The sequence below is a fragment of the Rattus norvegicus genome, chromosome 19 (genome assembly GCF_036323735.1).
Source record: "Rattus norvegicus strain BN/NHsdMcwi chromosome 19, GRCr8, whole genome shotgun sequence".
In the NCBI taxonomy this organism is placed as follows: Eukaryota; Metazoa; Chordata; class Mammalia; order Rodentia; family Muridae; genus Rattus; species Rattus norvegicus.
This window is the reverse complement of record NC_086037.1, coordinates 69,551,707-69,563,895: the sequence shown is the minus strand read 5'-3', so window position 1 is coordinate 69,563,895 and position 12,189 is coordinate 69,551,707. Positions and strand designations below refer to the sequence as shown.

General features: G+C 50.1%; 1 protein-coding gene across 11 annotated transcripts in view; it reads left to right on the top strand.

The window, feature by feature from the left end:
* Ttc13 (tetratricopeptide repeat domain 13) overlaps positions 1 to 12,189 on the top strand; it is a 54,602-nt gene that overhangs the window by 25,695 nt on the left and 16,718 nt on the right. For 4 of the 11 annotated variants that reach the window (XM_039097660.2, XM_017601247.3, NM_001415075.1 and 1 more), the window contains 5 exons: positions 3,201 to 3,317; positions 4,037 to 4,147; positions 8,457 to 8,539; positions 9,824 to 9,965; positions 10,131 to 10,305. In XM_039097660.2, coding sequence (XP_038953588.1) covers positions 3,201 to 3,317; positions 4,037 to 4,147; positions 8,457 to 8,539; positions 9,824 to 9,965; positions 10,131 to 10,305 — 628 coding nt within the window. Of the gene's footprint in view, positions 1 to 689; positions 783 to 805; positions 2,526 to 3,200; positions 3,318 to 4,036; positions 4,148 to 4,575; positions 6,533 to 8,456; positions 8,540 to 9,823; positions 9,966 to 10,130; positions 10,306 to 12,189 lie in introns of those variants that run through there. The other 7 variants (XM_006255803.5, NM_001415074.1, XM_039097663.2 and 4 more) reach the window with 5 other exon arrangements.

The following is a 12,189-nucleotide window of genomic DNA, read 5'->3' as shown; positions in this document are numbered from 1 at the left end:
GTAGAGTGCTCTACACAAACCTGTGCTTCTCAGCTAAAGACAGTCATGTGAGATAGTACTCAGAGGGAGAACTATCATTTTTGTAACATTTACTTTGAAATCATCAAGTCTTTAATATTATATTAAATATTTTAATAAAAATTTATTAAAGTATAAAAATCCTACCAAGCTGGTACTGGCTTGGAGAAAATTGATATGACGGTTATAATTGTACCCTTCTGAGACACAGGGGACCCAGTTGAACTCAGCCTTGGTAACCATGGTGTTGAGGGTACAAGACCATTTGAGTCTTGAGTCTGATAACTGGTGCTTACTGTGCCCGTCTGTCTGAACTTTACAGCCCAACACATAGCCTGTCTTTGCTTTCAGTGGAGACTTAAAGAGCCTTTTTAAGCATAAAGTCAGCCTATGCATGCTGAAGAGAACTTAGCTAGACTAGGGTTATGTCTGGATACCATCTGCCCTCTGTGAACTGGTGGTAAGCATCGAGGTCCAGCTTGTCACCCTGTAGGGTGGGGAGACTTGGGTATAACCCCCTGAGCAGACCTGGCGGAACGCTGGTGCAGACCCCAAGTTTGTGTTCATCTCCAAGCAGCGGCTTCTCTGACGACTACAACGCTAGTGTCTCAGAAGATCTTGCCGCTGTCCGAGCCACAGTGTGTCTCACACTAAGCTAATACCTTTTCAAGGACATTAAGAACGCTGAGCTTGCTTTGTTTGAACTGAGCCGAGTAATTGCCTTGGAACCTGACCGTCCAGAGGTATTTGAGCAGCGAGCTGAAGTGAGTGTGGTTTTCTTTTTCCCCTCTCTTATTGAATTAGCTGAAATTCAGAAGCTACTATTATACTATTACCACTGTAACTTTTAATGTTCCTTTATGCTGGATTATGTCCCTGAGGCCTGTGAGCATGGTGGCAGTTACCAGACAGCTGTGGGGCTGTGAAGTGACGAGGGAGAATGGTGTTTGGTGTGAGAGCGTGGCTATGTCGTCTGCTGCTTCTGTGGACGCTCATCAGAGATACCGTGCACCGTACCGCAGATATAAGTGACACAGTCTAACAGTACAGCATTTCAGGGGAACCTGAAATCTATAGCTCTTGGAAGCAGTGGTCTGGAAGGGAGGGGGAGAATGAGCGAAGGAAAGGAGGGGGCTTGTGTGCAGGTCCTGGGTGGTGGACCTGCCTCCGTAGGCATCTGGAGCAGGTAGGTTTGTTTGCTGCAGATCTCAAGGTGGAGACAGCACCTGCTAAGTAGACACCAATAGGCGTCCTGCACAGAAGCTGGGCGAGCATGCCAGGCTACGTGGGGGCGAGGCTTGAGAACAGCAGGAGCAGGAGAGTGGCAGGACGCCCTTCGTGGTTTTAAATCCGTGTTCTCACATTAGCACTGGGCTGTAGGGGTCACATGTGCTCGTGTGGTCGGTGTGGATGTAGTCGGTTGTTTGTTTCAGGTTGACTTCTCCCCTCTCCCCCAGGAATTACAGCAAGTACAGGACCATAGTGCTCAGTCGCTCCAGGACTACATCTAGAGGTCTTGTCCTTAGGTTGTAGCGTTTGAGATCTCGATCTCTAAGGATTTTATGTTATGTTGGGGACGTGGTTTTAATCTGATCTTTCTCGGTAGTTTTGTTCCTCACCTGACCATTCTGGGTCTTTCCCTTGGGCTAGGTGGCCGTAGTACTGTCCCCACAGCAAGAGGCTCTTGAATAGTGGTTGGGATGACCACGATGTCCCACCAGCTCTGGGCGGGCTTACCGCTGTTTCTCTCAGGACCCTGGGATGCCTGAAGTGATTCTGATAAACTAGGAATCCAGCTAAGACTGGCAGGTTTTAAACATTTGCACATCTAAGAAAAAGCTAATTGTTCATCTAGACTGAGGCTGGCGATTAGAACAGTAGTTTTCTGTCATCTAAGTGACATGTAGCGACATTTATGACAGTTACAGCAGTCACTGTCATCTAAGTGACATGTAGCGACATTTATGACAGTTACAGCAGTCACTGACATCTAAGTGACATGTAGCGACATTTATGACAGTTACAGCAGTCACTGTCATCTAAGTGACATGTAGCGACATTTATGACAGTTACAGCAGTCACTGTCATCTAAGTGACATGTAGCGACATTTATGACAGTTACAGCAGTCACTGTCATCTAAGTGACATGTAGTGACATTTATGACAGTTACAGCAGTCAGTGCAGCCTGATCCTCACAGCTAAACTCCTGCCTTCTCTGCCTTAGAGTTCACTTGAAGGACGCTTTGCTCTTAGAAATAACGGAAATAATCTGTATTTTATGAGTGCATTAACTCATTACTTCAGACCCTGGCAATTGTGCCAAGATGTGGTAGTTTTTACCTAGGGGTCAACAAGCAGAGAAGGGTGCTTTTCATTCCACGTGGTAGCCCTGGCCCATCCTGAGGTGACCATGTGTCCATCTCTTTCTGCTTTGGAGGCCACTGCCAATGTTTGGAGTGGGCCCATCTGAGGCTGTGTAGAGCAGGGGACCAGTTAGTCACACAGGGTGAGCATGCCCTCCCCTAGAGCACGCTGGACACAGACCTAATGGAAGGATGGTAGCTTGGGGGGGTCAGGTGCATGGACACAGGGACCCACTGGAGGTTTCCTCTATCTCGGTGACTTCCTTCTGGGTGCTGGGCTTTCATCAGTGTTGTCATGCTGCCCGGACCACAGTGACCCTGTGATGGCTCTAGGGGGCTTCTCAAACAGGCAGGCAATTTCCCTGTGAAGATGCTGAGTGTGGTTGAGGAGCTTGGGGCTGACAAGGTGCCTGAGATCCTGGGGAGTACCCTTCAGCTCTCTCTCCTACAGGGAGAAGAGCCAGAGACCATGAAGGACTGTAACTGCCAGGGACTAGTGTGTCTGTCCTAGAGGTTGAATGTGCCTGTGCCAGTGTTCTACTTAAAAAGTGAATATGGCATAAACAGAGGGTTCTTATTTCAAGAATCTGGTATGGCCAGGGTGGAATCAGTAGCAAGGCGGCTGCTTGAGCCACATCCCCGTCTCCCCTTGCTCAACAGAGGTAGCATCCACCCGTGCGTGCATGAGGCCATGGCTCGCAGCCTGCTACAGGGAGCTTTGTGAGTGGCGTGCGGTGCAGTGGAGCAGAAAGATAAAATGCTGACAGTGTAGGGCTGGTCCTGGGAATTTTTCCTGATTGCATGTTTTGGATTTCTAGATTCTGTCCCCTCTGGGACGAATTAATGAAGCCGTAAACGATCTCACTAAAGCTATTCAACTTCAGCCCTCAGCACGGCTGTACCGACACCGGGGGACCTTGTACTTCATATCCGAGGTGATTGCCCCGTAAAGATTGGTCCACACCTCACTTCTCTCGTCCTCTCAGAAGCCACTCCTTACTGGATGGGGCTCAGTTTAATGTCAGCGCTACAGGGCAGCCGCCAGAGCACCGTCTGTGGCAGAAATCCAATGCAGTGAGCCTGTAAGAGCCAGCTGTGGCCCACGTCTGCGCTGTCAGCAGCATCAGGTTCTAGAAGGCCCGAAAAGGTTGCAGTTTGGTTTGTAGCTTCTGCTTGAATTCATCTGGTTCTCGGTCTGAGAGCTGCAGTCCAAACCCGTCAGGCCTCCAGGCCCAGGTTCTGTTTAGGTGGCTTGAATCCAGCACCAGTCTGTTTCTGTGACCGTGGCTCCTACACCACCGGTGTCCGTGAGCTCTCCATGCTTTGACAGTGCCTCAGAGTAGAGACCAGAGCCTCAGCGTAAGCCGGGTGAGGTGGAACCGTAGCCCGTTCATCTCAGAGGTGTCCAGTGTGAGGAAGGTGGTCTGGTTGGTTCTGGAAAGGTTGAGATGAAGTCCTAGCATTAAGCCTCTGTGAGCACCCATTAGCGGTTAGCAGGGAGAAGGACTAGTTTGGCTCACCCCTTCGCTGTGGCATTTCCTTCAAGGCCGAGAAAGGTACAGGGTCCACTGAGGCTTTTCCGTCTGCCCATCCAAGCAGAGAACATTCCAGATTCTAACAAACACCATCTTATCTCTCCTCCTCCTTTCTATAGGACTACGCGACAGCCCACGAGGACTTTCAGCAGTCCTTGGAGCTGAACAGAAACCAGCCCACAGCCATGCTGTACAAAGGCCTAACTTTCTTTCACAGAGGACTTCTGAAGGTGAAGCTGCCTGCGCCTGCGCTGCTGGGCCCGCTTCGCTCGTGGGGAGGGGGCTTAGAGGAAGTGTGCTTGTGTGTGTGCGTGTGCGTGTGCATGTGCGTGTGCGTGTGTGTGTGTGTGTTGCTTCCTCCTGGACACTCCATACCACATCCTCGTGTCTCTGTGCGGACCTGCTGTGCTGCAGGCTGTGCCGGTAGCCAGGGATCACAGAGTTGCTACCTCCCCTGCCTGAGCCACAGAGCCAACAAGGCCACAGGGAATGCTGCCACCCTAGTACAGGGTAATCCAAGCCACAAGATGAAAGGTAGGCTGGCCCGAGAATTATGCATGAGCCAGGTTCTTGTTGGAGACCACACTGTATGATCAAGCCGTCCTGTGCAGAGATGGAGGCCTTGATCCCAGTGTTGAAGATCGACTTATGTTAGCAGCCCAGGGTGGGGAGTGTCTTAAGCAAGAAGAATGAGCATCTCCCCACACAGTTATTCTGCCTTGCACACTGTCCTGCGCACAAAGTTCTGCCTTGCACACTGTCCTGCGCACACATGCTCTGCCTTGCACATTGTCCTGTGCACACATGCTCTGCCTTGCACACTCTCCTGCCACACATATACTGCCTTGCACACTGTCCTGTGCACACATGCTCTGCCTTGCACACTGTCCTGCGCACAAAGTTCTGCCTTGCACACTGTCCTGAGAACACATGCTCTGCCCACTAGCTGCTCACCTTCACATGTGGCCAGTCACAGCTCTGAAGCACTCAGGGTTTATTACCAGTTTCTACACAGCGTGCCATAGTGACAGCACCTGTGACAGCCGCCTGTGTTGGCTACTGTAGGCCATCCAGAGAAGCCTGAGGGAGCCTGTGCCCTTGCTCTGAGCCCTAACCACCTGCTAGACATGTAGCTAAGCTCTTTCAGCTTCTTGCCTATCCGTAAAGTCGGCACAACCTTCTGTCTCCTCCCAAAGTTCCCCCCAGAGTTTGGTAGCATTCCATGAGAAAAGTATTACAGTTATTTTATCAGGAAAGATTTAATCTGTTTTACAGATGCTTTTTAAGAACTCCCATCGAAGTGAAAGCCAAAAGATAATTTGCCAGTTCTCTGTGTATTCCTCACATCCTATGTGCTAGTGCCCAGGGTGTCTGAGAGAAAGACATCCTCACATCCTCATAGGCGGGGCTGCGCCCACCCACCCGGCACCTCCCTTCTATTCTGTATCTTTTCTCACAGCCTCTGGAGGTGAAAAGGTTCGGGCCGCCATGATGCACAGAGGCAGCCTTGGGGCCCATGGAAAAGGCAATCATCCAGTCCATAGTCTGAGCACTTCTTAAAGGAAAGCTTGTACCAGCAAACACCCTCTCTGTGAGATAGAGCTGGGCGTAGGCACACTGCACAGGGCAGTCTTCTGAAACAGGCTCAGAGTGAGCCTTGATTTGCTTGATCTCCACGACAAGAGCCTGGCCACTGCTTTAACTGGGCATTCGAAGTCCCCCAGTAAGTGGGTCTTCCCAGGTCACTGGGTCTCTCCTGCCATACATGTCCTGAGTCAGCATACATGGGACAGCCGGCCAAGTGGAGGCTTATGTGGTTTACCTGTCCAAGCAGGTCATAGGGTCACATTTAATCCCTCTTGTCCCATCTGCATCCTCGTGAGGTGTAGACTCGGGCTATGTGAATTATGGACCGAAAGAATGACCCCTGTTTATCTGCGGACATACAGCGTTAGACTCAGCAGTGGGCTTGAGCTCACATTATGCCATAAAGTGGATCTGTTCAGGCCAATGACAGTCTAGAAATTAATTAAGTAGGTGGCTTTATCTTCAGTTACCTCTCATGGAAAGATATTAAACATCTTAACACCTTTTATTTATGTAATTTGTCAAAGAAAGGGTTTGAAGCTCAAGCCAGTCCTCAGTCTGTAACTCTTGCCTCAGCTCTCTCGTATGCCGACTTCACATGAGTGCCACCATCCCTGGTCAGGCACGTCCCACAGCTGTGCAGTGTGGTGACTGTAGCCCTTGGTGTATGATGGCAAGAACTTTCCATTCACTTAGTCCATGTCTTAAGTAACATGTTAAGCTCTTCACCTTGCTGTTGGGGACAGCCAAATGATGGCCGCCCAGTGACCATGAGGACAGTGGTGGTGGTGGTGGAGTGGATGTGGTGGCATCGACCAAGACGATGGCTCTGAAGCAGTTTACGTATTTAGAGGTCACCTCGCGTGAGCTAGTCTCTGTTCCCTATGGCTTAAAATCTTGATTCTGCTATGTCCCTCTTTGGCAGAGTGAGGTAGAGAGCTGAGCAGAGCTTAGGCAGGAACCTGAAACCAAAGACTCTTAAAAGCTGAAGAGAATCAGACTGAAGAACTGTGGCGTCCACGCATGCTGTAAGTGGAGCGGGCAGCAGGCGCCTGCTGGGCATCTCCCCTGGATGTCCACAGACCCTGCAGGCTTAACATGCCCCAGCCCCCTCCCTGCTGCCCTCCTGTCCTTCCTGGGGTGGCCACTACACTAGCCTCTCCCAGCCTGTGGCCCAGAAGCTCCCTGCCTTGCCTTCCTCACCCGCTGCCACCAGATCCTGTCCCTGCCTCCAGAAGTGTCTCTGAATCTGACCCATCTTTTTCTCCTCAGGGACGCTCACCTTGACTTTCTATTATCTCCTGCCCGGATGCCCACTGACCCAGCCTGGGGCCCACCTCCCTGCTCAGCTCCCCACTGCTGTGCTGCCATAGTCACCATCCTTTCCCCAAGGCCCCGGGATGCCTGGGCAGGCAGCCCCTAGGTTCTTTGTCTCTCTCCACTCACACGTTTGTGTGCTGCTGTTCTGATTTCCCAGCATTCCTGGCTCTGAGCTGTGCACAGTACAGCACTGTGTTGTCCCCCTACACCGCTGCTCCATCCCTAGACCACGCGTCGCTGTCACTTCCTATTCCCAGAGCCTCACTCCTACCTCTGCGTTAGCTTATGACCCATTACACAATCAGCTTCCTATTCTAACTAGACAGTGTTCTTAGAGGACAGAGATAATGATTTGCTCATCTTGTACCCACCCCTCAATACCTCATACTGGCTCTGGTACACAGTAGGTGCTCAATATGTGTTTGTTGACTTCAAGTATCATAAAAGCTCTAAAGATTACGTCTAGGCCGCTTGAGTAGACACATTCAGTGTTGTAAGAGCCCTTCAGCTGTTCTTCTTCACCATTGCTTCAAAGCAGTCTGATCCAGCCCTCTGGCCACACCACCCCTCTGTCTAGAGGGAGCCTGGATGCACAGGCAGGTGACAGCAGCAGCTCTCTCCACCAACACCTAGGTGGACAAATGTGGTGACGTGGTGGTGTCTCAAGTCAGGTCTTTTCCTTCAAGTTGCAGTGGCTGCTTAATGCTGTGCTTGGGAAGTGTGATGTGTTTATACTAATTACAGTGACAGTGGTGTCATGCAAAAGTGTAGGGGCAGTGGGTCCATGTGTGCAGGGGCAGTCAGGTGCAGTGGGTCCACGTGTGCAGGTGCAGTCAGGTGTAGTGGGTCCACATGTGCAGGGGCAGTCAGGTGCAGTGGGTCCACGTGTGCAGGTGCAGTGGGTCCGCATGTGCAGGTGCAGTCAGGTGCAGTAGGTCCACGTGTGCAGGTGCAGTGGGTCCACGTGTGCAGGTGCAGTCAGGTGCAGTAGGTCCACGTGTGCAGGTGTAGTGGGTCCACGTGTGCAGCTGCAGTGTCTAGCCGTGAACAGAGTGGTACCCTCCAAGGCACTTCTCACATGAGGATTTGGGTGGGCACAGTGTACCCTAAATTCCTCTCAGAGTCCATAGCTCAGGGCCTCAGCCATGAGTTGCTGCGGACTGTGCCGGCCGTGCCCAGTGCTCCAGCCTTGTGTGGGTTGTTTCTTGTTCGATCCAAGGAATGTCCACCAAGCCAGGAGCCTTTTTTCCTTTTTATGTGCAATTTATATCATCTGTCTTGTTGACTCAGTTTGAGTGCAGCCAGCTGTCATTCTGAGTAATCTCACAGAGCTGTTGAGTTTCCTTGGTTCTTTAGACTGTTAAGGATTGAAGAAATGGTGTTCCTATGATGGTGAATCATTAGTCCTCCAGGTCCTGCTGCGTTAGGTGAGACAGCAGCTCTGTCACATTCGAAAAGGGAAACCGAGCTGTCTCACAGACACACATCTGTCTACTGTCAGGGTCAGAGCCTCCCACGGTTCACTGCCCGCCTCCTCCTCCTCGGTCTTAGCTAAAGCGTAGCACATGTGTAGCCCTTAGTAATGCAGGTGGAGTCAGGCGGATGGGCTCATTTTCTGCATACCTCCCACAGGAAGCCATCGAGGCCTTCAAAGAAGCTCTGAAACAGAAAGTCGACTTTATCGATGCCTATAAAAGTCTGGGACAGGCCTACAGGTGAGTGACAGTGGTCTGAGACAGGGGAGCACCTCAGGAAAGATGTCCACTTTGGGATTTGAAGGCATCGCCACACCTGCTGGCATCGCTTTGGGATGTGAGGGAGCCCCGGGTCAGGACCCCTGGCCTGTGTCACCGTATGTGCCCTGTCAGTGTGCACAGCTCTCAGAGGGCGTCAGACCCTGTAGATTGGTGTTGTGCCTGGCACTCAGGGGTGTGGGTGGTTGACACCCTCACCATATGCCAGGCTGTGTGGTGGTGAATTCCCATCATGGGAAAGTCAGCTCGGATCCAGAAGTTCTTGGTTCTGACTGTTGCCCCACTGTTAGAGCATCTCAACTCTTAAAGCAGCCTCACTCTGATAGAAAGGCAGGTGACACAGTTATCAGTGGGAGCCCCTGAGACTTGAACTCTGCAGGGTTCCAGGGTAGGCTCTCTGGGCTTCTGGCCGTGAAGGAGCCATTGTGGCTACAGGGGAAAGAAAGGCTGTTAGAGAACTAACAGGATCCACCCTCATGTGGAGCGCTTTCTTGTGTGATGGGATGGTTGGCGAAGGCTCCTCTCGCACTAGCTGAGCGGAGATGCGCCTGGGCTCATCCGAGGTTTACTTATCCTCCCGCTCTACAGAATTGTTAGAAACACACATTGAAAGTAGGTTGAAAACAGTGGTATAAGATGATCGTGTAGATGGGTGTATGCATGTGTCTTTGAAAGGTATTTCCGTAAGTTGGCGTATGGACTGTCCATCCTTGGGGCAAAGCCTTATATGTAAAAAATAAACGGGTTGGTCGCAATCATTTCCATTCTGGAAGAATTTAATGTCTGAAGTATACTCAGTTATTTTTTCCTTCAAAATTTCAAATTACATGATGATTGACTGGATGTTCTCTGAAGTGACTTCAGAGACCAAAGGGATACAGTCTTAATCTATGGGTCGGACATTTTCTGTGATTGTGAGCCGCCTGCTTCTCCCTAGAACGGGAAGGGTATGTTTACCCAGTACCTTTCTTCGGGCTGGCACTTGTCATGAGCTAGGGGAGGGGTTTGAACATGCCGTTTGGTTTCAGAAATCAGTAAGTTCATTTTTCCAGGAGAAATCAAAGCCTGTGGGAATCCCGTGATGTGTTAGGTTACTTAGTGGTGTGAAGACTGCGGCTGTGGGTGAGGTGTTTGGTAGCGAGAGACAGGCTCTCCCTCACACCTCACGAGCTCCCAGCACGACACTCCAGTGCTGCTGTTACTGACGGGCCTGCGCAGTGCTCACTACGGTTGTTCAATCCTTAGAGAACTGGGCAATTTTGAAGCCGCTACCGAGAGCTTCCAGAAGGCCCTGCTGCTCAACCAGAACCATGTGCAGACCCTGCAGCTCCGGGGCATGATGCTCTACCACCATGGCAGCCTGCAGGAGGCCCTGAAGAACTTCAAGGTGAGCGTCAGCAGCCGCAGCGCTGTCCCCGGATTCTTGTTGTTCCTCAGAGAATTCAGTGGTGCTCACTGCCTGCCTAACTCACCTGGAAGGGAGACGTCAGGTAGAAGGCACAGCAGTCCTGACCCATGTGACACTAACTCCGCCTTTTGTCCTAAACCACAGCGCTGCCTGCAACTGGAACCGTACAACGAAGTGTGCCAGTACATGAAGGGGCTCAGCCATGTGGCAACGGGGCAGTTCTATGAAGGAATTAAAGCACAGACAAAAGTTATGCTGAACGACCCCCTTCCTGGCCAGAAGGCCAGCCCAGAGTACCTGCGGGTGAAGTATCTCCGAGGTAAGCAGAGAATGGTGGGGTGTTCCCCAATGGTGGGCGCTCAGCTGTGGGTAGCCGGCTGCTTCTGGAGATGGTAGAGCTGGAGGTGGGCAGCCTCCCCTAGCATCTCCTGCTGCGGGAGGTTTCAGGACCAGGGGCCTCAGTGTCTTCCGAGACAGGCCTGGCGTTCTTTCTACCTTATCTATAGGACTTGTAAAACTCAGAGAAGCTTGGCCTGAGCAAACACATTTCTAGCTGGATGTACGATTCCTTGTGGAAAGCGTGTCTTCTGCCCTCCCATCTCACTCCAGGGCAGGAAAGGGCCTTGCATGGAGGTTTCATTGTTTAGCATTAGTGACCTGGCATCTCTGGCCCCTCATTCCCTTATGTCACGTCCTCCTGTATCAGAAAGACCCAGTGTGGTAAGAAAGGAAGCGATTCTTGAATTAGTCACAGGCTTGCTTTTTCTCCATATACATCTTCAGGTGCACACATATATGTACCTTCCAAAACATCTACCCCCATCTTCCTATATACACACTCAGACACACACGTCTTCAGAGGTATACATGCACACCTTATGTATACATACACATCTTATGTATGCATACAACTCTTATGACACACTCTTTTTATATGTGCACACACATCTGTACACACACATCTTCTTCCTTTGTACACATGCACACACACTCTTCATATGTATACACACATCTTCCTATATACACACATACCTTCCTATACACACACACATCTTATATACACACACCCACATGTACACACATGTTCTGGCCTATGGGAACATCAATGGAGACCCTGAAGAGGGGGGTGGAATAGATGGGACAATAGGCTCGAGAAATGGAGACAAGACAGTATTCTGATCAAGTCTCATTTAATCAAGCAAAAAGCACTTGCTTATAAGCAGAAAAATCACACAACACAAACTTGTTGTCAGGGTAACGCTAAACATATGTCACATCAGAAGCCCATGGCATAAGTTTTGATTTCCCAAAAACTTCTTACCTACAATAAGTTCCAATTTCCTGAAGTTTCTAACTAACAATAGAGTGAAACTCATTCTTGTGCAGAAGCAAATTACCAGGAAGTCTCCAGTATTCTTGCCCGGTGGTAACCCCCACGTATGCTACTTGGAAACCAGGGCCCATGAATCGGAAAACAATGAACTCAGGCAAAGAAAGGCATAAGCAGGCGGGGTGGCTCTGGACACAACACACACTTTCCTATGCACACACACATCTTCCTATACACAGGCCATTATCTCTCTATACATGTAAACACATTTTCTATACACACATACACAAACAATTCCTATTTACACACACACACACACAGATATATATATATATATATATATATATATACACACACACACACAGGCACACACACACATATATACACACACAGACACACACACACTCACAGACACACACACAGACACACACTCTCACACAGACACACACACTCACAGACACACACTCTCACACAGACACACACACTCACAGACACACACTCTCACACAGACACACACACTCTCACACAGACACACACTCTCACACAGACACACACACTCACAGACACACAAGACACACTCTCAGACACACACACAGACAGACACACACAGATATATACACACACACAGACACACTCTCACACAGACACACATACACGATGGCACACACATACACACACAGATATATATATATACACACACAGACACACACACACAGAGATATATATATATACACACACAGACATACACACACACACAGACACACACACGATGGCACACAAACACAGCCACACACCACACACACACACACAGACACACTCACGATGGCACACATACGCAATTCTCCAAATAAGAAAAGTGGTGAAAACATTTAA